The sequence below is a fragment of the Thermobia domestica genome, chromosome 14 (genome assembly GCF_964235325.1).
Source record: "Thermobia domestica chromosome 14, izTheDome1.hap1.1, whole genome shotgun sequence".
NCBI classification, from domain to species: Eukaryota; Metazoa; Arthropoda; class Insecta; order Zygentoma; family Lepismatidae; genus Thermobia; species Thermobia domestica.
In genome coordinates this window covers 141,086,943-141,111,885 of record NC_137467.1, presented here as the reverse complement: position 1 = coordinate 141,111,885, position 24,943 = coordinate 141,086,943, and the positions used below count along the sequence as shown (strand labels likewise).

Here is a 24,943-nt window from a genome sequence, read left to right as displayed (position 1 = left end):
GAGCTTTTTTGGCCAGCATCTTGGGAACGGTAACTCATAGAGATGATCTTGATCAATACCTAAGAGGATGGTGAATAGTTTGGTACCAAATAGTGACCGGTGGCCACTGGCTAGAGGGTTAGTGCCTACTTGCGTTACTCTTGTTAATTTACTTAATAAAGTATGAAATACGAAATACGGTATTTTAACTGAAAAACTATCATCCTATTATACAACCTTTCGTCAAACAAAGTGTGAGAAACAATCAGGAAAACTAACATTGATATACAAATATTCAGATCATGTCTTGCTCCCTCTACTTTTAACGTCCAATGCCGCCACTGTATGTATGTAATAGAGACTAGTAAATGCAGTGTAACTATCAAAGTACATTATCACTAAATATAATCACTGACTCTTAAGTTTACACTATATAAGGATTTGCTGGTTTTTAGTGCATTTCATATGAGCTGGATTAAATTTAGAGGAAATATATTTTTTGTGCGGAACCTAATATGAAATTCTGTTTTTTGCCTTTGTATGTCAAATTTGGCCTTGTATCTAATATACCCTATTACAATGTTGATCATTTAATTATTCTGAAAATTCCTGATAATATATAAGAAATGTGTCCAAAAGTATCGGTATCGGTGAAAAAGTCGTACCGGTACATCCCTAACGTCCATAAGCCATAAATTGTGAGACACTTAAGTTCTCTATTGAAGCAGGTAATAGAGATATCTCTAAGGTATTGGGAGGAACATCCAGTTGCAGAGAGATTGCATGAACGGTCTTCAGTCTGTGATTCTGTGGATGGGATCGCGCTTTGTTAAACGTTCTTTCTCTCTTCTTTATGTTTTTGCATTGCTTTCTCCCGTTCCAAGATCTTGGCCGTCATTATCTTTCTCCATCATCTGACGATGTTGTAATTCGTACCTTTTGTTTGTTTTGTTTCCTTTTTCGAGCCTTCGCAATTGATCCAGTCCAAAATCGATCATCGTCAAAATTTGTGATACTTGCGTATTACCATTTTTATTCGAACACTTCGGAAATTTCTGTGTTCTCAAAATCAAAATTGTCACTTTGAACTTGACGTAATTTACTAGGTATCTTTCAAGAAATGGTAAGTGCCTAGGTCTATGATATTATATCATGAACCGATATTTCAGGAAGACCTATCTGGTAAGGGGACCTCACAGATGAGCAGAGTGAAGTTCCGGCGTTGTTTTCATTTCATATGTTACCAATAGTTCATACATTTCTAATTTTTCCAACAGAACTATTTAGCAAAGCTTTCTCCTTAATAATACTTAATACTGTTTCAACATGTACACCATTTTCATCAAGTTAATTTTTAACATATGAAACTATTAACTGAGGTGTTTTAAATGCTCCTGATTTAATGTCAACTGAGGCACTGCAGTCTTCTTCCAAACATCTCCTTTCTAGGCTATATTTTAATGAATTTAAAATAGTCCACAGCATTTGGATTGAAAGGAAACAAACCACATTTAATGAAACAATTCCTGCTAAAATTGGAGAGAGAAAAATCGTTTATTACTATTGACAAAAGTGAACAGAGCTAGATTTTGTAACATAGTTGTTTACTTTCCCGGGTAGGCTTTGACAGTCACGAATTGTCTTCTTTCATTTTTCCTTTAAGCGTTTGAAGATACTAACAAATGCTTGTTGAAGAATGTGTGTTGCATTAAATGGTAATATTGTGCGTGCGAAATTATTCAGTTTTCGTTGAGAAATACACTAAGTTCCATAGTTAGATAAGTATGATGTTCTCCAACAAATACAAATTACTTTTTTTTTTAACGTTATCTTATTTCAGTCATTTATATGTACACCATTTACAATATACTCATGAAAAGTGTCACTCACATTCAGTCTGATTCTGATCCTTCGCAGAAACCAGTCATTTGACATAGTTTCTATTACATCATATTGTGATCTAACATAACAAAAAATAACCATTGAAATCAGTTTCGCCATATGCAGAGAAAACTAGAAGACCAGTGACTGTTTCTTTGTCATTCCCACGATGGATCAATGAAAAAATTCCAATCTTTGGACACAATAACTCCACCAGTTTGGGGAAAAAGCTAAAACTATAGTAGTTTCATCACCATTAAAGGTTCGGGTGGCATCTTGAAGAATATCGAATTTGTTAACTCTTCGAGTTCTTTAAACCACTTCCTGATATATGAATTATTCAGTGACTGTTGTTGTTGTCAAGATAATACCTTCAGGAACTTTGCAGACAAATATTGGATTTCTTCGTAAGAACAATTTATACAATTTCTGTCCTGGATAGCTATCTTTGAAAGATATCTTTCTATTGTCATGTTTTACAGTATTGTACTGTATTCAAGCTATCCATTTTATATCTCCCAAATTCAGATTTGGCGATTTGAATAATTCGCTCAACTAGCCTTTTTGCTATTGTTAACACCGTCTTTTTCAGATGCTCGTCTATGAATTCTATCATGTATTGTGCCACGAGGAACATGTATTTCCTGCTTGCGTCACGTATAGTGGGGCTCCCAGACGCTCCTGTTAAGCCGTGACAGTTCCACATTTACATAATCTGTTCCTCCAAAGTGCTCAAATTTCTAAATGTCCCGGTTTCCCTCCAAAACAGAAGTTAACATCATTCGTGGAATATTTAAACAAAAATTACGTTTTTAGTAGTCATCAGTACTTAACTAATAAAGATAATCTACTCTCTGTTACACACTTTTGGTGATTGATAACTATTTTTATATTTATTCTGATATTTCAGCAAGAAGCAAAATCAGCTATGAATGAACTGTAAATTTTCATAGTGTCCTATCTAGAAACCTGGGAGCCGTACGTATAGTCATTCGATTTTCCACAACCCTCAGTGTATTGTAAAGAGCATTTTCTGAATACTGGTAAATTGTCCTACATTTTCCTTTGAAAGCTTCCGTTTTCTTTTCTTTTACATTTATTTCTGTGTACTACCTGAAAGGAGCAAGTGAATAAATAAACTTCAGGAACTTTTGGATATTGATATTTGTAATTATCGTAATAATAAGGTTGACTTCTGGCTTTCGAGACAGCAGTACTCGCCCTGTTCACTTTTAGGCGGAGATTTCTACTGGCAAAAATTAGATTTTATTGATCTTACTCTGTATTATTAACAAGAGGAAAGATATTGCTCGGTCTTGGCATGTGATGAACGAAATTTCACGCAAATGCGATAATTCCAGTACTCAGCCCCGGGAGCTGACTATTAGAAAATTACTGAGTTTATTATTATTATTAATATTATTTTGTTTCAATATTCGGCCCCTTACACAAAAGAAGTGTTCAGGAATTCTAAAATTATTTTTGTGGTATTCGTTTCTTACAGATACAATGTATTGTGTTTTATTATGTTTATTACATTTGCTATGTTTTACATAGTTGATCCACGCATTACACCAGTGTGCCTTTTTCGTCCTTCTGTTGCCGCTATACTAGATGACATTTCAGTGCAACACGTGACCGGCTGATTACAAGACAACTGAAAGCCATGGTTCACGTTGCTAAGATCGTAACGTTTTCTTATTTTCTTTCGACAATTTGTAAATGATTATCAGTAAAAGCTTGGCAAGTGACACATTCACGCTACTATTAATGGCATTATTTTCAAACTGGAGAGTACCTGATCAAAACTAATTTAAGATTCGGTTTTAGGAGCTTGGAAACTGTAACGAACACTTAATTGAATGCAATAATATTTTTCACTGTCGGTCAGTGTTATTGACTTTCTCAGTGTAGAGTCAGAAGCTGGACAGTACTTTTTGGAAACATAATAATTGCATTAATTAGACGATCATTGTGTTGCTAAGTTTGCTACCTAGTGGCGGAATCACTTTCAACAGTACGTATATTTACATTGCTTTCAAGGTGACTAATAAACCCCCAATTCGCGTGCTTCAATATCACAGTTTGAAAAGTAAAAAGTCAAGTTTTCATACAAGATTTGTATGAAATACATAGCTTACATAGTACTGAAAATGATTATTCTTTTTCAGATTGGGCAGAAGAAGCAGTGGCCAAGGCAGAAATTCTTAGACTGATATACCAGGGTCGGTTTCTGCATAGTAATGTGACTTTAGGGGCGCTAGGTTTACCAACAGGGAAAACTACAGTAATGCATCTTGTACCCAGGGAGAACCTTCCAGAGCCAAACTCACAAGGTACATTTGACATTATTTCTTGTTTTTAGTGTTTTCATATTTCAAGTGTTTTATTTGTGTCAATTTTTTAAATTGAATATTTGTGGTAATTAAGTATATTCTGTTGGAAATGGGTACAATGGCACCTGTAATCTTTCAGACTAATGTTGTCAGTGGCCAGCTTACGAAAATGATTTATGATACTTGGGAGAAAGTAGATAATAACTGATAGTAGTGTTCGTTTAATGAGCTGTTAAAATAAATATATGGAATATTATAAAGAATGCATAGTGAGATTTAAAAAAAAATAATTACGTACTTTAATTTTTAAAACCAAGGCCAATTTATATATATATATTTACAACTTGTCATTCGATAGTGACCTGCTGCAAGTTTTCCCCAGAAACGAAAACGCTTTGAAGGAAATAAGCTTAAAATAAATAAATAAATAAATAAAAAGAAAGAAATCCTATAGTTCAACAATATCCTTAAAACCGTCTAGACTGTCATTTGGTAAGGTGGATTCTTGCTAATGGTAAAATATCAAAGGAAGCTAGGAATATGATTCACAACAAACTCCGTCTGTCTGCGATGACAAATGTAAAGTACACACACTCTTGTATTTTTGTATAGGTTAGTTTAGCTTTCTGCTTGCTTTCATGATCAAAGCACCTTGCAAAATACATTAGAATGGTTTGAGAATGCACTTCACATTTCAGAGATTTTTTCTTCTTATATTAAGTCCAACGCCCCACGATTATACTCTGTGGCTAAGGGAAACTGTGACAGTAATAATGAACGAAATAGTGGAATGGAACGAAAGAAGATGGAACGAAATGGGAAAACCCACGCACATGGTGTTGTTCCACCACAAAACCCACTTTGCTCGATCTGCGGTCGACCCAGGAACCCCATGCATCATAGGTGAACAATCTACTAGTGAGCTACCCGGCCTTTCAAAGAAATGTACTATGATCATCACATATATATATTTAATTGTACACACATTTGGTTATGTGCCATTTCAGGCAGCGAAGCTGCAGAGATAATTCTATCTAAATTATTTCATTGGAAAAAGTCAACTTCAGAAGGCTGCGTGTTCGTACTAGCCAGCCATGTATAGGTATCACATCTTTCGAAAGAGTCATTGTATTGTATGTTAAAATTTCTAGTTAAATTTGTGTAAAGACAAACTACATATAAATTTTGAAGAATGAGCATAGCTCGCCTGAAATTTGTAACACAACTAAATACGATAATTTGTAAATTATCATTATAATATTAGTGGAGGTTTAGAAATAAAAATAATTAATCTAGGCACCAGGGTTGGCTAGTAAAAAAAAAGTTTAAACAAAAAAAAAAATGCTTTAAATCGTGTGAACTTCATGGTGACGTTTCCACATATCAAACCATCTGCATTAGTTTTATCTCCTTTTCACCTTTTAATCAAGGTGTCCCATGTTCAATTCTCGGTCGAACCAGAACCCTTCTTTTATGTGTAAACCAAGTAGCGGTTTAGATGTCACTTTAAAGCGAAAGTCTTCTTTATAACCTCGGTATTACATAAAGATGTTAAGCCTAAACATACGAAACGAAGCCAAATTGTATGTTTTGCTTGCCTGAATGCTTGTTGCTTTATAAAGAAGCAAAGGTTGCCTAAATGTATTGATAGACATTGGCAAAATTTATCGACTGCCTACGTAGCTTCCAGCATTAGGTTGGATTGGACTTCTTTTTAATTTTATTGAATGATATCTACATACTAAATTTGGAATTTAATACCTCAGTTTTAGCGTACTAATTATGATACATTGACCTTAGATTTTACATGCAAAGCAATAACAGAATTTGCTTTGCATTTAAAGTAATAACAGGATTTTCCCAATGGCTAACGCGGGAAATTCCCGATTATATGTAATTCTGTATAATGATTTCACTTGTGCAACTATTTATCTTTTTGTCCTAAAATGACTCTTGACAATTATATTAACAAATATGTAAAGATCAGTACAACGTATTTTTATCAGGAGTCCTTCGTGAGTGAGTCGGCAGACTCACTGCATTTGTGGCCAATTAGTCCCGGTTTCGAGTCCAAGTGGAGGACAGTTTCTCTCGGATGTAAGCCGGGAAGCTGTTTGGATCCCGCTTTAAGCTTATAAGACCCCTTCCAGCATAACCCAGTCGTTGCATAATAACAGCAAGGCGAAACAAACTTATTTCTGTCCATATGTAATATAAATACATAGAGCAAATTATTTAAAAAAAAAAATGGTTTAAACCAAAGAAACCAGGTTTAAACCAAAAAAGCCTTTTTTTTTTTTTTTTTTTTTTTGTTTTTCAATAAAAAACATTTTTTGCCAACCCTGCTAGGCACACTTGAGAAACATTAAGCATCACTTCACAGCAATCTACGACACAAATTAGTTGACTGGATTGGCCTTCCTAATTATAATGGCACAAAGCTTTAACTATTATAGTTGTCCCAACATAGCAAAGACAAAGTGACGTACTTATGAGCAGCGATGATTGTTTGCTTTTCAACTGTCTTTATTCAGGGTGTCTGTCGGTCACGAAAGTCATGAAAAAGTCACGAAATCAGAAAACGGTCATGAAAGTCAAGAAATTTAGCTTTTGGGTCACGATTTTTTCATCTGTACAAATGTAAGTATAGACTGGAAAATTTTGTTTTACAAAACATCAAAATTCACCACCAAAAATGTCTGTGGTCGGCTTTAGCGCTACCAAATCGCAAACAAAGCACACTTTTATCGCATGCATGAAAATTCGGCTCAGTTCTCACCCAAATTTGCTCTTGAAAATGTTACTAAATTTTAAGGTTTGCGAAAGAAAAGGTTACGAAATTTCATTTTGGAATTTTAGTAGACAACCTGTTATTACTCCAAATCCTGACCCCTATTGTTTGTTTGTAGAAGTATAGCGTTATTTTTTCAGCACCGAAGCTATATGAGACGTGGACCTACAGTTTAAAATGCAATCCGAACAACTTTAATGGGTTCAAATGCTCTCCCACCAGAAATCGAATTTAGGCACAAGAGCCATGTGTAGATGCATCAAAGGCGCCACGCTAGTCACGAGACTAGCGGGGAGGGCATCCTGCTTTCTAGAGCTAACTTCTAGCACCTACAAACCTCCTTTTCCAGAATTCTTAACTTCTAGTCCGTAGTGCTTAAGTCCATATTATGAAATACCTACGTTTCTGTTTTATTTTCGTAATGAAAGCAAGTTTGTAGCTTAACTTAATTGACATTGTCAAAATAAATTAAAGAATAATTATGGATTAACTTCGGATACTTTATAGTTTGATGGGCTATACTGGAAATGTTCTTATTTCGTTGTAGTAGTATATTATTGATACAGAGATGAATTTCATATTAGAATAATATAAATAAAATGACTAGAGGACAATTTACAGAGAAATTATTCTCACGTTTCTTTAGGAAGTTGCTGGCTCCACAGAAATGGGGCTGTGTTAACAGTTTTACTGTAGTACTGTGTTTGATGAGGGCCAGTCAGCTCCTAAACAGCATATAAAATAACAGCTAAGAGATTTTCTGTAATATCAGATGCACAAATATGCATTAAAGGCATACAGTTGTAGCGAGAGAAGAACTTATTCTTCATGTTTACTCACTAGAATATATATGTATTACTAAAAATATACTGAGATTATTTATTATTTCGTGAATGAAAAAAATGCAGAATTTCATTCATCCAAATTCCAGCTTAAATAAAATTCATAGTTTGAGAACCTTCATGAACCCCATTGTCTTACGCAAAGGAATAAAAGGCAACTCAAAACATAAAACTGCAATTAAATAGACAAGAAAATTAACAATGATAGTAAAGGATCGAAATAAGTAATCCAGTAGAGATCACGTATTTTTCGCAGTAATTCTTGTGACTTCTTGGTATTAGCCACCAACTTGGACTCATTCCCTCTTATACTTTTTGTCCATTTTATTTATTTCATCAGTAAAGATTTGTTCAGTACTATGTATGTTTTGTGCCATATTTTAATTTGAAAATATAGAGCGCATAGGGAATTTCCATAAGAATATCGTAGCTGAGATTGAACGGAAACACACATATTGTTCACGTTTTCGTATAGATTGCACGAAAAAATAATAGTAATACAATGTTTCAGAATTTGACTTTCGGATATGAGTGTCTTAATAAATGCTGTACATTTCCTATATGAAATAGTGTCGGAGAACGTAATAAGGAACGGGAGATTTAAAATTTCATTTTAAAACATAAGTATGTTGTATAATCTTCCTATTTTGTAATGTCTTTATCTGTGTAATCAGTATAATTAGTGATATTACACTTTTAGATTGGTATGGATAAGTTATGAGTTAGTGTGTGTAGAAAGGACTTAGTTGAGTAATATATATATATTTGGTATGTTCACCGTCTTAATTTGTACCATTTCCTTTAGTCTTCAAGAATATGAAATTACCAATTGTTACGTGTCATTTTCTTCCTCTACTGAATCAGCTTCCATTTAGTCAAACCAGTTTCCATCATATGTCAAAATACAGTACAGTAGAGTGATGCAAACTGGAACTTACAAGTCTGTCTGTACCCGTTATGGATCATCATTAACAGGAATCAGAGCAGACAATAACTTTATTAATTTGATTGTAAAACTATGATAAATATTTACTTCGCTTTATTTAGAAATTTTAGTACTATGTTTGAGGCCAATCACATGCTTTCATTCTCGTAGTTAGTGTAATTAAAGTTAGAGCAAAAATCATAGCAACTGAAGTTCTGATTTCTCATAGGTAGTATGTGGCTCCCCTAAAGAAGATTAAGTAAAGAATTCTGCATGGATTTTTAGAGTACTTTTCAACAACGAAGTTAAAAAGAAATTCCATCTTGAAGTCAAGAGTTTATATTTGTATTGACGTCTTTAGTGTGGGCTTGTGAATACATTTTTTTTTCTAACAATAATTTGTTTGCAGTTTGTATGAAAGTAAATAAAAAAAAGTAAAGAGTGAATGAATTGTTATTCAGTTCACAGATAACAGAAATACTACAAAATATCAGATAGAATATTTTTACAATTTCTGAATTGTTAGTTACTAAACTGCAACGATTTGTTCTGTCTCAATGTCTAATTACATAATGGAACGAAGAAGAACTCTTTCCTACTTTTTAAAATTTAATTATGCATGCGTTTATGTGAAGACACTTGTCAGAGAGAAATACCCGAAAATTCACTTCGTGTATTTTTCTACACTATCATTGCACCCGTTCTTCTCAACAGTCCTTCTTCAAGGTATAATTACAATAAAAAATTCATGGCTGTGTAGAACTCAAAACATACACTGAAGACACTAGTGTGTCGAACGCTTGTAATGAAGAAATCAAAAGAAAAACGTCATAGAGGAAGCCTCAAGTGTAAGAATACTGTAAGGTCAGTGGTACACGACAGGGTTCTTCTTTAGTATAGTAAAATATCGCTAGATCGAGCGTCAGTACAGCGAAATGTTCAGAATTACGATCGAACTTTAAATATAACGGATGAAAATGTCGTCTCTTTGTCTATTTTCAGAATATAATTGAAATTCATTCGGTTTTATAATATAACTATTGTTCTTATTACATTATATTATTGCTCTTATTACATTATATTATTATACAATGATATGGTAAACATTTCTTAAATGTCTACGCAATCTGTTGAGCATGATAGCTATTTTTCAAATAAACTAATGAACGTTATTCCATTAAATAACTTTGCACATCTTCCAAAGCAATTAATAACAAACTAAGTCGACCCTTGCTTAATACAAAATACTATAAAATATTAAAAATTAACTGTAATTATCAGAGATTTATTTTACTTATGCTCATTTTATGCTCATTTTAACTTAGCATTGTCCTCTAAGAATTGTTTAACATGGACCTGTATTTAAACCAAACAAGTCCACAATGAATAAATGAATAAGTACTGAGCGATTACTATTCATGCTGGTACACTTACACGCTTAATTGTACATTTCATATTTTTTGTCTGTATATTCATGTTAAAGTATTTCAAATCTGGCAGTGGATATAACAGCAGGTGAGGGTTCTTCAGAATTGATTTATTTCATTATTACAAGTTGATTTTGGGGATTGAAAATCCTAAAAGGATTTTAATATTTCTAGTATAATTTTAATTGTTCATCCTGTTGCATTTGATTGCGAGACAGTAATGAACAGATTCGGCTTCAAATATTTTTATATATATATATTACTCAACTAAGTCCTTTAGACACACACTAACTCATAACTTATCCATACTAATCTAAAAGCAATATGCAATGTTACTCTTAAAACGCATTTGATATAATTTGAAATGTTTCACTTCACTTCGATCGCTTTTTTCTTCTTCTTTAACCATGTATAGGTAAGCTGAATCTTCCAATTACTGTCAAGTTGTCGAATGTAGCAGGATTAGTCGCTGAAATTGTACTAGGAAAGTAAAAGCGTTCCACGATTATTTTCCGAGGCTAAGGGAGACGATGATGATAATGATCGAAATGGTGGAATGAAGAAACTGACAGGAATAGTATAGTGCAATACTAAATAGTCATTGCCACTGAGTAATTTATGATCATATTAGCACCTGAAAACTCAGTAATAATTGAATTAACAGGACTTCAAATGTTTTGTCTTATTTCAAAATATACTTCTACTTAAATCAAATTAGCGACACATCTCAAGATAACTCAGTTTGGAAAAACATGAGATACGTCACTGTTTCGGTCAGCCGACAAGTTTTAGAAAATGCGTATCCATCTTCAACTTAATTACTTTTTTATATATAATGCTAGGAAATAATCCTTATTCGGAATTGTAGTAATTATTAAAATATGCATGATATTTTGGTATGAAAACGCTACACATGGAGAGTTTTTCCCATAAATAAAAACTAACTTAGAGAAAATTTCCATGAACATAGTCTAGTTGCTCAGAGGGCAGTGGAAAATTTTATCAGATTTTACGGAAATATTCAGAAAGTTCCTATTATCCAATCTGTGTTAACAAACATTAGAGCTGCCCACAGAAGATATGAAGAACACCCCAAAAAAATCGTGGTAGATTCAAAGAAATTGTTAACAAGAAATATCTTCGTATTAACTTGTTATAAAGTATGCTTACTGAATGTATAAACGCTTCTATCTGGATATCTTTATTCTAAATCACTTTAAAATACTTCACAATTCATCTGGAACTATAAATCTGCAGCCTATCATAAAAATCTTCAACGCAGAATGAAAGTTTTTCCATATAATATAATTTTTCTATTTGCATAATCTAAAACTATGACAACTCTTTTAACAGTTACGCATGTTACATTATCTTTAACATTCTCCGAACTCCATTCATCTAACAAATGTAATAAGAGAAAGGATGTGGAAGAAAATTATGTTTAGAACTAAAGAAGCTTGAGAAACTCCGAAAGATACTAAAACTAAGCTTCAAAAGAACAATAAATAAATAACCTTCAGATGCTACAGAAAAAAATAAGTAAGGTTTCTCTGTTGTATATAATCCGTAAGATAGGTCAACGTGTAGTATGTTTACTCGTTTATGTTCAGGAGTGTATTCAGAATGCAGACATGTTAATGTCGTTAGTGTATAGTTAATGTTTGGCGTGAGTGTTTTATTGTATTTTAAATACAGGAAGTTTGATTGAAGTATTTGCAGTAAGAGAGTAAGCTTATACTGTATAATAAAAAAAAAAGTACGTTGGACGGCTATATGGGGATGGTGGGAGCCGATTTATTTATTTATTTATTTTTAATCTAAACATACATTAAAATGTACGTGGGTCAGGGAAAATGTACTTATTGCATCATGAAAATTCAGGGAAATCAATATCAGGATCAATTTCATTGTTAGCCGTGTATATTATTTCAACCAGATAATTATGCGTTTTCACACAACGAATTTTGGTAACAGTACTCGCAATTCTGCCTGTAGCACGTGCAACTCTTCTTGTTGCCTTGTAATTGCAATATGAGCCATGGCTCTCCTTACCTTCGCGCTCTCCCTCCTGAATTTCAAGACTATGTGTGCCTTTTTTAAGTATTAAATTGAAACATTTGTTGTGATGATTATTTTTCGCGTTTCAATATTCATTTTAATACCATCAAACCCATACTATTGTATTTTCCATTATCTAAACACAATAGTAAAATAAAAATATAAGTGACAATGGATTGGATATGTAGCTCCTCTGGTCTGACAGCTGTAACAGACAGTGCAAAAATCCTTCACTTTTGCCCTACCAACATACCACTAGCCTTTTTGAACTCCACTCAAATATAACAGCAGCAGCTCAACAAAATAAATGCATTCTCTGTTCAGTATGTTACTGTATCTACATTAGGGTGTTGACAATGCTGATCTTGAATTCAGTTTGGTGTAGTATAGTTAAATCAATACATAGGTTGTTTCCGATTTATGGTGACGAAATTACCTTGTGCAGCACCACCAAACGGAAACAGAAGGAAGCTGCCAATCGTGTAGACATCTTGGACCATTGACTATGCGTAACAGGTGTGGTAAGTGCATATCGGGACAAATGCCGCCGAAAATAGATGCTTATTTGGAGAGTTATATAACTGCTCTTTGCGACGTGAACTACAGTTACAGTGCCATTATCAAACTGTGCAAGGAGCGTGGATTCACTGTGTCCAAAAATGAGATATCACGGGTGTTAAAAGGGGCAGGTAAAGTAAGGCGTGGAGATTCCTGTAGGGCAGAAACAGGCCAATCCCTGGCCTGCCACCAACTACACACGAGCTAGAATACGGAAAGTCGGGGCTCTGGCCACAGGGGGAATCCATCCACACCCAGGAGCATCGCGAACCGATTACAGACATCATTTGCACACCATCATTTACCGCGATTTGAAGTTGGTAAAGCGACGGAAGGGGCGTGTTCATTAGCTCTTGCCAAAATACATCCGTCTCACAAACTAGAAAGCTGCATGAGCGGTACCTGGTGGGTGTTGGTTTTAACATTGGACGACGTATATGTTTATCTGGATGACTATCACAAGCCACGTGTAATTTTTTACCGATCGATAAGTGCGAGGGACTCTCAAAGATGGTTCACTGAATGCAAGGAAAGTTTTGGCACAGGTTTTATGATCATTGCTGGATACTCGTACGAGGGTAAGCTGTCCATAGATCGTGTAGCGAAAAATACGAAAATGAATTCGGATTATTATGAAGCTAACCTCCCATGACATTTCCTATCTCTATTGGAGGGACTAGAATCGCGTGTAGGTGCACAAGACTAGGAGTCAAGTCACACATCTCGCTCAACCAATCTCTTCCTCGAACAAATGGCAGCAGAAACTGGAATTCGCACCATTCCATTCACAGACATTCCAGCGAAGTCCCGTGATGCGTCACCGATGGACTTGGGTGCCTTCGGCCTCCTAAAACGAGCTTTGTCTCTCATGAGACCCCGCACCGTTGAAGGATTATGAAAGTCCTGTCAGGAGAAGTGATTGCGGCTTGATATGACTATACTGCGTGCCAGTCTCCTGCAATGGAAACTTCGCTGTCGGGCAATTGCCTAGATGCAGAGCCACCAAATAGAGCACTCTCGATGGTAAGTGTAGTTTGAGATCACCATAGATCGGAAACAACCTCTGTAATGTGAAATCCGTGCACCAGCGACCTAAATTTTCGATGTATTATAGATTCTAAATTATAACAGTAGCTACGTTGTCTTTCTTAATCGTCATCAATCAATTTTAGCAGTCACCGGATCACAATATTATAAGTATCAATTCACAAAAATTGATTTGAAGCATTTATTCAACACCTTCTACACCAGTCAACACCTTCCACGAACACTTCAATCAATATCCATACAATATTATTTAACTTGTAATTAGGCATGTCGAAATACGCAAAGCACTTCCTACTCATTATTTGTTAAACTCTTATCGTATCAAACCATCAATAAAATAGAAAGTGATCAGAAAATCAACGTAATTCATAGGAAAACAAATCTATGAGACTTTTTTTTTCATTTGAACGAACGGTTCAAAATTTAATTCGGTCATATGCACCCTGGACAGAAGTTAGAGTAACGTCATTGTTTCCATCATCAACGTCAGAAGCAGTACAGATTTAAGATATGTGTTCTGTGGAACAGGAAGATTTTTTCTTTACCAGTATTTATATCTAAGGAAAAAAAATAGTCATTAAACTAATTTTCATAACCTAGATTTCACAATGTTTAACATGATTTTTTTGAACACTATATAATGCGATGCAGAAGAGCAAGCTGGTTTATTGAACATGGCAGTCTTCAGTAAATTCAGAAAGGGCAATGAGACAGGAACGTCTAACGTAAGAATCGTAGAATTGGTGAACATAGAGGATAAACTTAAGCAAAATATTAAAGCTTGAGGCCATAGTTACACTTCCAAGTAGAGACCTGCACGGGCCGGGCCGACTCTGTTATTTCTTTGGGCCGGGCCGGGCTTGGGCTGGCCGACACTGATTTCTCTTCGGGTCGGGCTGGGCTGGGGCTGATCAATTGCAATTCTTTAGTAATTATTGACTTTCGTTAAACGATAATTGGAATAAAGCCAAACGTTGAAGAAGTGTGTCCGTGAAAAATGTTACAAAGAATGCAATAGCTATTTACAGTTTGTGCTGCTTAGCGGTTCCACTTTCACTATAGAGGATTGCAGGCATTATACGGTAAATTAAGCTCTGACCTTGACCTTCACTGAACTCAAAATATAACAAGAAGGGGTGGGAATGTTTTGCCTGTCGCTAAACAATATTGCCATCTTCACTTTATGCTAAAAATCAATTAAGTTAGATTTTCGTTACAGGGAATGGAGTTTTTGTTCTCTCGATGACAGGCAAAGTTCTAGGAGGCAATGGTACCATTCGGGAGGCAAGCGTCAGATTGTAAACCAGAGTTTAGTAAATGTGTCTGAGGTTAGGTCAAATTTAGTACTAAATTTTGAGAAAGATTGGGTCTCCAGCTAATTTTTTTAAAAAATTATCGGGCCGGGGTCGGGCCAAAAACTTTTAAAATTTATCGGGCCCGGGCCGGGCTTGGGCCAAGAATTTTAAAAAACTTATCGGGCCGGGCCGGGCTCGGGCCGAAAATCTCCAAAACTTTTCGGGCCCGGGCCGGGCCGGGCCTAGGTACGTTCGGGCTGGATTGGGCTCGGGCCGAAAAATTCGGCCCGTGCAGGTCTCTACTTCCAAGTAATAACATTGTGATCAGCTGTTACATTCTCCTCAAAACTAAATGTCACAAATCTGAATTCCAATATACTTTTGAGTGTAAATAATGTTGTAAGATTGAACGTGTTTCTGTATGCGAAAACTCATATGAATGTAAATTAATGACATTGATATCTACTGCACCAAGTGTTGAACTATTTTTCGCCTTCTGCCTGTTGTTGAAAAAAAGAGCTAACTATAACCATGTCGTCTGTATTTGAATGCTCTTGGGTTCTTTTTATACTCAAAAAGTAAATAGGGTACATATTTTTGGGGAGGAAGGTAGGATGGGGTCAATGATTTTTCCCCTTCTTTTTTCCGTTAACAACGGAGTATTCCACCAATACTTTTTTTTTTAAGTATTTTATTTAAAATTGCGAAAATAATACTGAGATGATCAACATTTTGTAAGATATTTCGTCCAGACAGCCACTTTACGTTAGTTTTTTCAAACTCGAAATAGCGTGGAAATCAATAATGGGAACTATGTTATTCAATCCGTTGTGAAGTTGATTCTGTCTCCGGGAAACATCCATGGAGTGAGTAAAAGCCGGTACTTCTTGTTTATATGCGTTTCCCAGCTAACCATTTCAGTTTTTACAACTGTTGCTACAAACTTTGATATTCAGAACAGTGGAACCGTTGTAATCCTCATTTACAGTGAAAAGTAATATTAAAAGTTATTAACTTCACATTAAATTACTCACTACATCGATATGTTCTCTCTCTCTCTCATATACCGGGATGGTACCTAACATACTGCTTCCAGGCCGCTTCCTTTTTTTCCCAATTTTCCGGGTAGTATGATAGCTGAGAGACATAGGAACGGGCTCACATGGCCATAGATGCCGAAAGTCCAGAAAAGTAATTTCTAATCCTAAACTGTATATAAATTTATGCTTCACTTTCTCTGATGTGATGTTCCGATTAATTTAGTTGCCAAGCACTACGAGTCATCCAGGACCTTAGCTTGGCATATTACATACACTTTACTTGAATGATGTGTTTAGCGCTGGCTTCTAATACTGTTATTTCTAGCGTGAAGTTAGCTACTTTGAACTCAAGAATCTTCCAGTCCTGGAGTCAAGCCGAAAGTTCTTTGCCCCATAAGGAATCGTACACGAGATCTTGAATTTAAGTACAGGGCTTAGGCGTCTGCCAACATTCCATTGTGTGGCTCCGTTACTTTTCTGATTAATTATTGTAAAATAATTTATACCAGTTTGTAGCCTGATACCATGTTCGAAATCCTACACATAATTAGTACTGCACTTCAAAGAACAAGAAGAATAATTTCCTTGCTGTTGATTTCAGATACAAAATTTTAAAATCAGCAAACTATTGGATTAGGAATTAGATTCCCAGGTTTTCGCCATCCATAGCTATGGTAGCCCGTCACATATGAGGAATAACGCCCCTCGGCGATCACATTGCATGTAGCAGTGAGGAGAAAGAAAGGAATGGGGAAGGAGAGAAGCAGTCTGTTACCATTGTGTTAGGTACTATCTCTGCATTTGCCTGGTGTGAATGAGGAAAATTTTATTCAGGATGGCTGGCTGGCCTGAAAATGCTGTACTATTTAGACTGAATGTCCCCACCAGGAATCGAACTCGGGGCCGCTCGCGCCAAAGCTGAGGGCGTTAGTGACTACACTACGCGAGACCACACCAAACTGTCAAACTTCACAAAAAATATTAAGTATATATCGCTGTGTATTGCGAACGGTGATTATATTTGTAAAAATATAAGTAAAAAGCTTAGTACTCACCCTAGACCATAGTATTCCATTAAGAAGCACTTAAATATTTTATGGTAAATGTATATGATTAAATATTTTTTCTTCATTATGTAGAAAGAAAGAATGTAATAAGTATTAAAAGTTCCACTGTAATTTCATTTAAACGAAGCTCTTGAATATGGAATTAAATGAGTTTGGTAAGGGTCAAGTAATGGTTGAGCGGAACTTTTCTCACTGCTGTGCGTATGTTTGAAACGTTTCTGATGCTGTCTTCCAAGTATGATTTTGAACTTGATAGTTGTTTTCAGATCGTGATTCTTAACTTTGTTACTAGATGATGAAGGCTTTTCGCTAAGCTTCCCTCTTCTTTTTAAATTTGTATGAGTAATTTCTAAATATAAGACAATGACATATATTAGAATTGTAAAAACTGATCCATGTAATACTTACAAAAAGCTATTAAAGTAAGTATTTCCAAACTTTTCTTATAGCCCAGAAATTGGCGTGTGCAGTTTATGTCGTAGTTGTTAGGCACCTAAATTTATACTTTATACAAAAGATCTTGAAAACAATTATTAGCTTATGTAAAAGTATTTTGCAGATAATATCTGACTCACTTTGTGAGTTATTGATGGCCATCATGTCTTTCTTTAAGTTTTCTATGAAATTGAAAAAAAAAGAAGAAAAAAAAGTATGCTGAATAGCGAAGAGTGTTACGATATCGAATTTCAGTGAATAAGCTCATAATAAATTTCAACTTATTATTATCCAATTCACACTTTTGTCGTAGTCTTTTGGTGCTACTTCCTACTGTAGGTTTGAACAGATGACCGCTCTGGAAGGACAGACTCGTTTCTTTGTGTTTAACCACACTGAAATAGAATGGGTGATTCATTCTTTTTCCGTGTGCGGCATTTTATGAAGCACGTCTGATGATCTTGCAATCATTTTGCAATTACATGATCATGCAATTACATTATTCGTCATCTAAAATAAAGTCTCTTACGAATTTTCATGAACTATTTCAGGATGTCTATATCGGTCACGAAAGTCACGAATGACGAAATCAGAAAATGGTCATGAAAGTCAAGAAAAAGTCACGAAATTTAGCTTTTGGGTCACGATTTTTTTATATGTACAAATGTAAATACAGATTGGAAAATTTTGCTCTATAACACGTCAAAATTCACCACCAAAGAAGTCTATGTCTACTTCAGACGCAATCAAATCGCAAACAAACCACGCTTCTATCGCGTGGATGAAAATTTGGCCTAATTCGCACCCAAATTCGCTCTTGAGAGTGTTATGAAATTTTATAATTTGGTAAAGTCACGAAATTTAATTTTGAAATTTTAGTAGATACCCTGTATTTGTTACACTGTTCTGAATTCTGAATTAAGATGCTTCAAACCATCTACTATTGTTATGGCCTGTATATAAGCGAAGAGAAACGTAAGTTTCCGTAAGCTGTTTTGGTTATATAGTTAACGTATGCACTTTCAACGTGAAAGGCCTGATTTATTTCCCAGTGGACGCTATATTCCTCATAAATCAATCAATGTAAGGTTCCATGGTTAACTAACTTTTCGTATCCTTGGTTTATTTATTATTATTATTATTATTATTATTGGTATACGCTCGTGAAAAATACACTGATGGTGTTCATGCTTTTTGTAAGTATTTTCAAAAGCGTGTAATCATATTTTATGTACTATAAAATAAATTATATTTTATTTAGTATAAAATACGTATAAAATAAGTTCCCATGGACTATATGCTGTTTATACAAGAGAGAAACTTAGTTTTTGATTTATTCTTGTACGTACTGACAGTGTTGCAAACACAGTTATTAAACTATTTAACACTGGGAACATTCAGGACCTATATTATTAAGAATACCATTCCAGAATTCGCTTAATAGAACTTGAAGTAAAACATTGGAAATACTTAGGTCAGGCTGATCAGTCGCGGAATTAAAATTTATAACCTCCCGAAAACACTTCACCATTCACCTGCACCCGCTTGTTAATACATAGAATATAATCACGGGATTCGTGGTAATGATGAGACATTTTTAGAAGAAAAATATCAATATGATTATCATGTTTTTCGATTAAGATAATGTGTGTATTCCTAAATTCACAGTTCCAAAGCAGGTAGGTGATATTTATGCCACAGTATAGTAAAAGATACATTCTATAGCAATAGGGTTGAATTGTCAGTTTCGTTTATACTTTCCAAAGAAATTTAAACTATAAATAACATCATTTTCGTTCACATACATAAACAAAAAACTAATGTATTAATGACGATTCGGTAAATTTATTTTTACATAACGAAAGCAAGGAATTATATGTGGTCATGATTTTCGCCTTATTAGTTTGTAATAATAATGGTGTAAACTATTCATTTCAAGGGTCATGGCCAGCCAAGCGGACACGTAGAGTTGGGTGTATTTACCGCGTTCAAATAATCACCAGCTTGCTTCCTTTGTACTCAAGCAGAAAATTTATCGTAACCGCATTCATAAATAACATTCCAAACAAGTTATGAACGGCAGGAGTGTGGTATCGACGGAATGCATTGTTACCATTGCTAAACTAAACTTACATTAAAAATGAATACATTTTGCTAATATGTATCAATAATAATAATATCACTAGAGAAAACCCTAAAGTAGTTCTTTTAAAATAATTCAACATATTAAATATTGAGCTATAAACAGCAAACAATGTGTTGGATAAGTTTATGCATAGCTTTCTGTACAAGAATGTCAACAAATTGCAACATCCGTATCCTTTCTTATCCGGAAGACCATCCTCAACTAGAAAGCCTTGTTGAAGTGCTCCTCTCGTGTAACAAAGAAACATGTGGGTTACTTCAATGGTGTTCCACTTCTTTTAAAATCGTCTATTTGGCCGTGCCAACTTTCATGTGGGCTTGTAATCATTTCACGATTAATTTAATCATATTTCATTTCTTATAATTTATTTTGGCCTGTAAACATGGCCATAAACATAAAACTTAAAACTGTATGTATTTACGTTGATTTCTCAGCTTTTAAGCCTACTGTACAAAGTTAGTCCTAATTATTTGGATACTGTCGTTCGTTAATATTAAAATTTATCCAACCATACCGTGCCAAAGCTTTCTCATGATTACTCCGCCTTTGGGGGGCGGAAAACTCATGATTGATTTGTGGTTCATATCCAGTGCTGGAAAAGCAAACATCACCAATCATCGATATCATATGTTGAATTTATCATTCAATTTAGTATCTTGGTACTCAAATTTATTTCTGGTAAACTAAAGTGTGGGTGTAAAGGAAGGGAGCACAACTTGTTATACTCTAGTAGAAAGATTCTTCATATTGCTGAAACTTTCTGTAGAAAGATTGATTAGCTTTAGTAGCTAATACCAAGAAACTACATCTATAACAGTAAAAATTATTGTAAATTATTCTTGTCTATACGACTGTCCTTTAGTTTGTAGCAAAACAGTTTTGACAAAATACAGCTTCCATCCGATTATTATGGTCAAAAAAGTTTCTTAGATGTAACAAGGAATTTTGTACGTCTTTGGTCTATGGTTATAGAGCAGTGTTTTCTCCGTACCCCCCCCCCCCCCCATATATAGTATACAGAGTCGAGGTGAAAAGTTCTCGGCCTGACAATGAAAGACTGCGAATTTCAGTTCAAAAATGATCTTATTTTTCGACATAATCTCCCTTAACTTCAATATACTGGGTCCAGCGTTCTTCCAACATCAGTATTCCTTCCCGGAAGTGAGAGCCGGAAGGTTGTGAAAATAGTCATTCACTTCTTCATTCAATGTGAAGCGCTTCCCAGAAAGAATTTTTTTCAAGTTTGGGAACAGATAGAAGTCCGATGGTGCCAAATCAGGAGAATATGGGGGATGGCCGAGTAAATCGTACCCCAAATCCCGCAGTTTTCCCATCGCCAACGCACCCTTGGTGAAAGATGATCTTTTCTTCTTCAAGCCAGGCCTCTTCTCGGGAATTTTGGCATCCAGCTGGTCAAGAAGGTTAGAGTAATATTCGCCTGTAATTGTTCTCCATTTTGCAAGGTAATCAATTAACAGAATCCCTTTCGCATCCCAAAACACACTGGCCATGACCTTTCCAGCCGATACGATCGTCTTTGCTTTTTTCGCCCTTTTGAATCGGTCCAAAGATTGCTGCGAAAATCGTTTTCGTATTTGCTTTTGGTCGGCAATCAGCAAATGCGGCACCCATCTTGCGCAGAGCTTTCGCATCCCTAGTTCTTTGTGCAAGATGTTTCGCACCCGTTCCTCCGATATCCCCACACTCTCAGCTATCTCATTCACCTTCACTCGCTGGTCGTCCAACACGATATCATGCACTTTTTCGATTGTTTCCGGTGTGGTTGCGGTTTTAGGCCTTCCTTCACGTGGGTTATCTTCGAGAGATGTGCGACCACGTTTAAATTCAGCTGCCTACTTTTTAACTGACATGGAAGGAGCAGAGTCCCCGTAAACTTTTGTCAAATTCGGATGAATTGCCGTAGAGGTTAAGCTATCCAAAATGAAAAATTTGATTACCGCACGATATTCAAGTTTTCACCTCGCCCTTGTATAATATATTCAAGGGCTCTTTATTCTTATCTAGAAATACGATATATAGTCTGATATTTCTCAAACTTCTTGTAAAGCCTGATCTATTATATTAAAGTTTAGGTATTAATGCATATGAGTAGAAAACTTGGTGAAGAGTGTTAAAATTGCTTGAGAAGCATTTCTGATTCTACCGATTAGGAGAAATGTTGTTGCTCAGGGATTTTATATTACGAACGTGGAACGATATGGCAAAGTTGTACCCTTAATGTAGAAATTCATTACTAATATTTTTTTATTATCGTTATTTTTCTGGTTTGTTATGGGTGTTTATGTTCTTGAAATTGATTTTTTCTTGTCTTGGTTTGTGTGCTAATTTATTGTTGTTCAAATCATTACGCAAACGTTCATGCAGGTTAGAAGATACGTGACTTAAAAAATTGTGTAAGATTTTCACTAAAATTATTATTAATCATTAGTGGAAAACGTAAATAATAAGTAAGTGAATCTGTGGGGAGTAAAGAAGCTACTTAAAAATCGTAAATTGGATGAAAGTGTAAATATGAAGAGTATTCGAGTTATTGTGCATTTGCAAGGTAAAATTATGGAAATATTCTTCATAATGTAATACATTATTATAATTAAAAATGTTTAATAGAAAATTCAGAGCTAGAGTCAAGTAATGAGGCTAGAAAAGAAACACAAAAATTCATGGTATTAGTTTTAGATGCATGCTGAAAAAGGTAATAATGTTTTGCTGTACTAATGATGTTTTTTCTTCTATTCCAGATCAGCGACAGAAAAGCAAGGGAGGTGGGAGTACTTGCTGCTCGACATCGTGTTGTATATTGTAATGTGATGTTCTTGTAAGAAATTACTAGAAGTTTAATAGTGAAAATTCGATTGGTTAGTGCCAGTCATGTGACCAAATTACTGTAGTAACAGTTACTTCTGGCATATCATTGCATAGTCTCTCTTTATCTCCTAGAAGAGAGCGCATATGAACCATAAAAGCAAAAGCAGCCAGCATGAAAGTGGTGTGATGTTTAGTGCTGAGGTGTGCAAATCAGCAGCCCAGTGTGGCGTGCAGAACCTCATTGAAATCTGTAAGATTTTCATATTGTTGTGATACTTGATTGTGTAAAATGTGCCAGGCACTGTTGAGCCAAGGTGGACCTCGTGCATCTTCATGGCATCTTCCCTCCTCCTCCTCCCAGCTCTACAAATATATATATATTATATATATAAAGAAAACATTAAAAAGTTAATTTTTCAAATAGATTTTTTTTGCAGGAAGTTTGTAGATATTATTGAATTTGAGATGCTTCTGCTTAACTTTCTTCTTTATTTTCTGATATATTTGAAAATATATTTATATATATGTGAATATTCAGTCGTACAAAGTTTTGTTGCGATATCGATTTTATACGCTATTTTAACTCATGAAACGCATCCGATGACAAATGTGTCTTTTGCATGCTGATTATTTAAATCTTTTATTGCCAAATGTAAATACATTGCTGTATGTTAAAATTATTCGGTGGTTTTAGAATCACCTGTTTATCAAATAGTTGAACTTCTAAATTATGTTTTGTAAAAAGGCTTGGGTAAACAAAACTGGCATTAGAAAACTTCGGACACAAATTATTAAAGCAATGGCAGTGAATTAATCAAATAATAGAGTTGCTTTTACAAAAAGAGCACTTCTAACGTTGAACAAACACGGTAGTGATCATTATTATTATTATTGTATTAGACACAGAGTAATTTTCTACACAACAGATACAGTTGAAAATAATATAATGCCTTAGTTTTGTTGTAAGCCTTGGCATATACTCAGAAATATTTCTCGTTATGAACTAAGATTATATAGGTATAAATAATATGTATATATCTATTCAAATGTCACTGACAGGTTTAGTAACCACTAGTTTATTATGTCATGTTTGTTGCAATGTAATCCCAGGATCATGTTTTTAAAGAGAAAAAAATGATGTTTTACCCAGAGAATAAATTGCATGTTTGTTCCTGTTATTGTGCAGGAGAACGTAGTTCAATGGTTGAAGATTATCGGCAAAATAATATACTGTTAGATTAATTTAAAAAGTAAACTTTAAAAAAAAATAACTTTTATTTTGTATGAATATATATATAAAAAAATTCATTTAAAACGAGAGAAAGATAACGGCTATAATTAGGTCATGTTTCAAGTGTTATTGACGCTGCTGCGTTTTTGGATAGTGATTCATTGGACTATTTTCCAGTAAAAGGCGGGTGTGTAAAATAGGTAGATATAAAATAAGAATGAAATTACCGAGTGGCCTACGGTGTGCAAGCTAACTATTCCAGTGTTGTAATGTCCATAGTTGACAGACCAAAATATTCAAGGGAAAGTTGAATAAAAAAAATAAATAAAATCGCCTAGAGATATATATATACAAATATATATATATATATACTTTATAAATAAATGATATATATATAAATACACAATGTACGTTAAAAATCTGTATGATAACCTGCATGATATTTCCTAAATGCCAAAAAATGGATGAAAATTACATGCATTTGTTTATATATAATTTTTTTGTGTTCTTGATTATGTATCATCACATTGGCAACTTATCTTATGTTCAGATACTTCTTTCTCTTTTTTAATACAAAACAAAATTGACGTGTAATTAAAGCACCATTTCCCTGTTTCTCCTCAGGTGTATTATAACTGTAGTTTCAGACACAAAAATATAATGTACAGAAGAGAATCAATAAAGATGATGATGATTCTAATATATTGAAGCCAGTAAGTTCTATTTTGTAAGCTCTTGTAATTAATTACGTTTCTTCTTTTTTTTTTAAAAAAAAAAAAAGAGGTTAACAAATAATTATCCAATATAAAACATTGTAATTTTTCCTTTTTTTTTTTTTTTTTTTCTATGTTCTACTGGAAATTAACTTCTAGTATTTCTGCAGAGATATATTTCCTTTCACGAAACAAGCATCTTTGAATATTTTTCATTGTGTGTTAATCAGTTAACTCATTTGCTGACAAGACGTTTGTGGATCGTTGACACTGTGTTATTATTACATGCGAGTTGATTTCTGTGTGTTTCTAAAATATTACATCAAGATAAATTGTAGCTGATAAT

General features: G+C 34.5%; 1 protein-coding gene across 1 annotated transcript in view; it reads left to right on the top strand.

Moving 5' to 3' along the window:
• UBL3 (ubiquitin like 3) overlaps positions 1-24,586 on the top strand; it is a 124,307-nt gene extending 99,721 nt beyond the window's left edge. The window contains exons 3-4 of the mRNA XM_081738930.1: positions 4,032-4,196; positions 22,587-24,586. Coding sequence (XP_081595056.1) covers positions 4,032-4,196; positions 22,587-22,651 — 230 coding nt within the window. The 3' untranslated portion in view covers positions 22,652-24,586. The remainder of the gene's footprint in view (positions 1-4,031; positions 4,197-22,586) is intronic.
• The last annotated feature ends 357 nt before the right edge of the window (positions 24,587-24,943 follow it).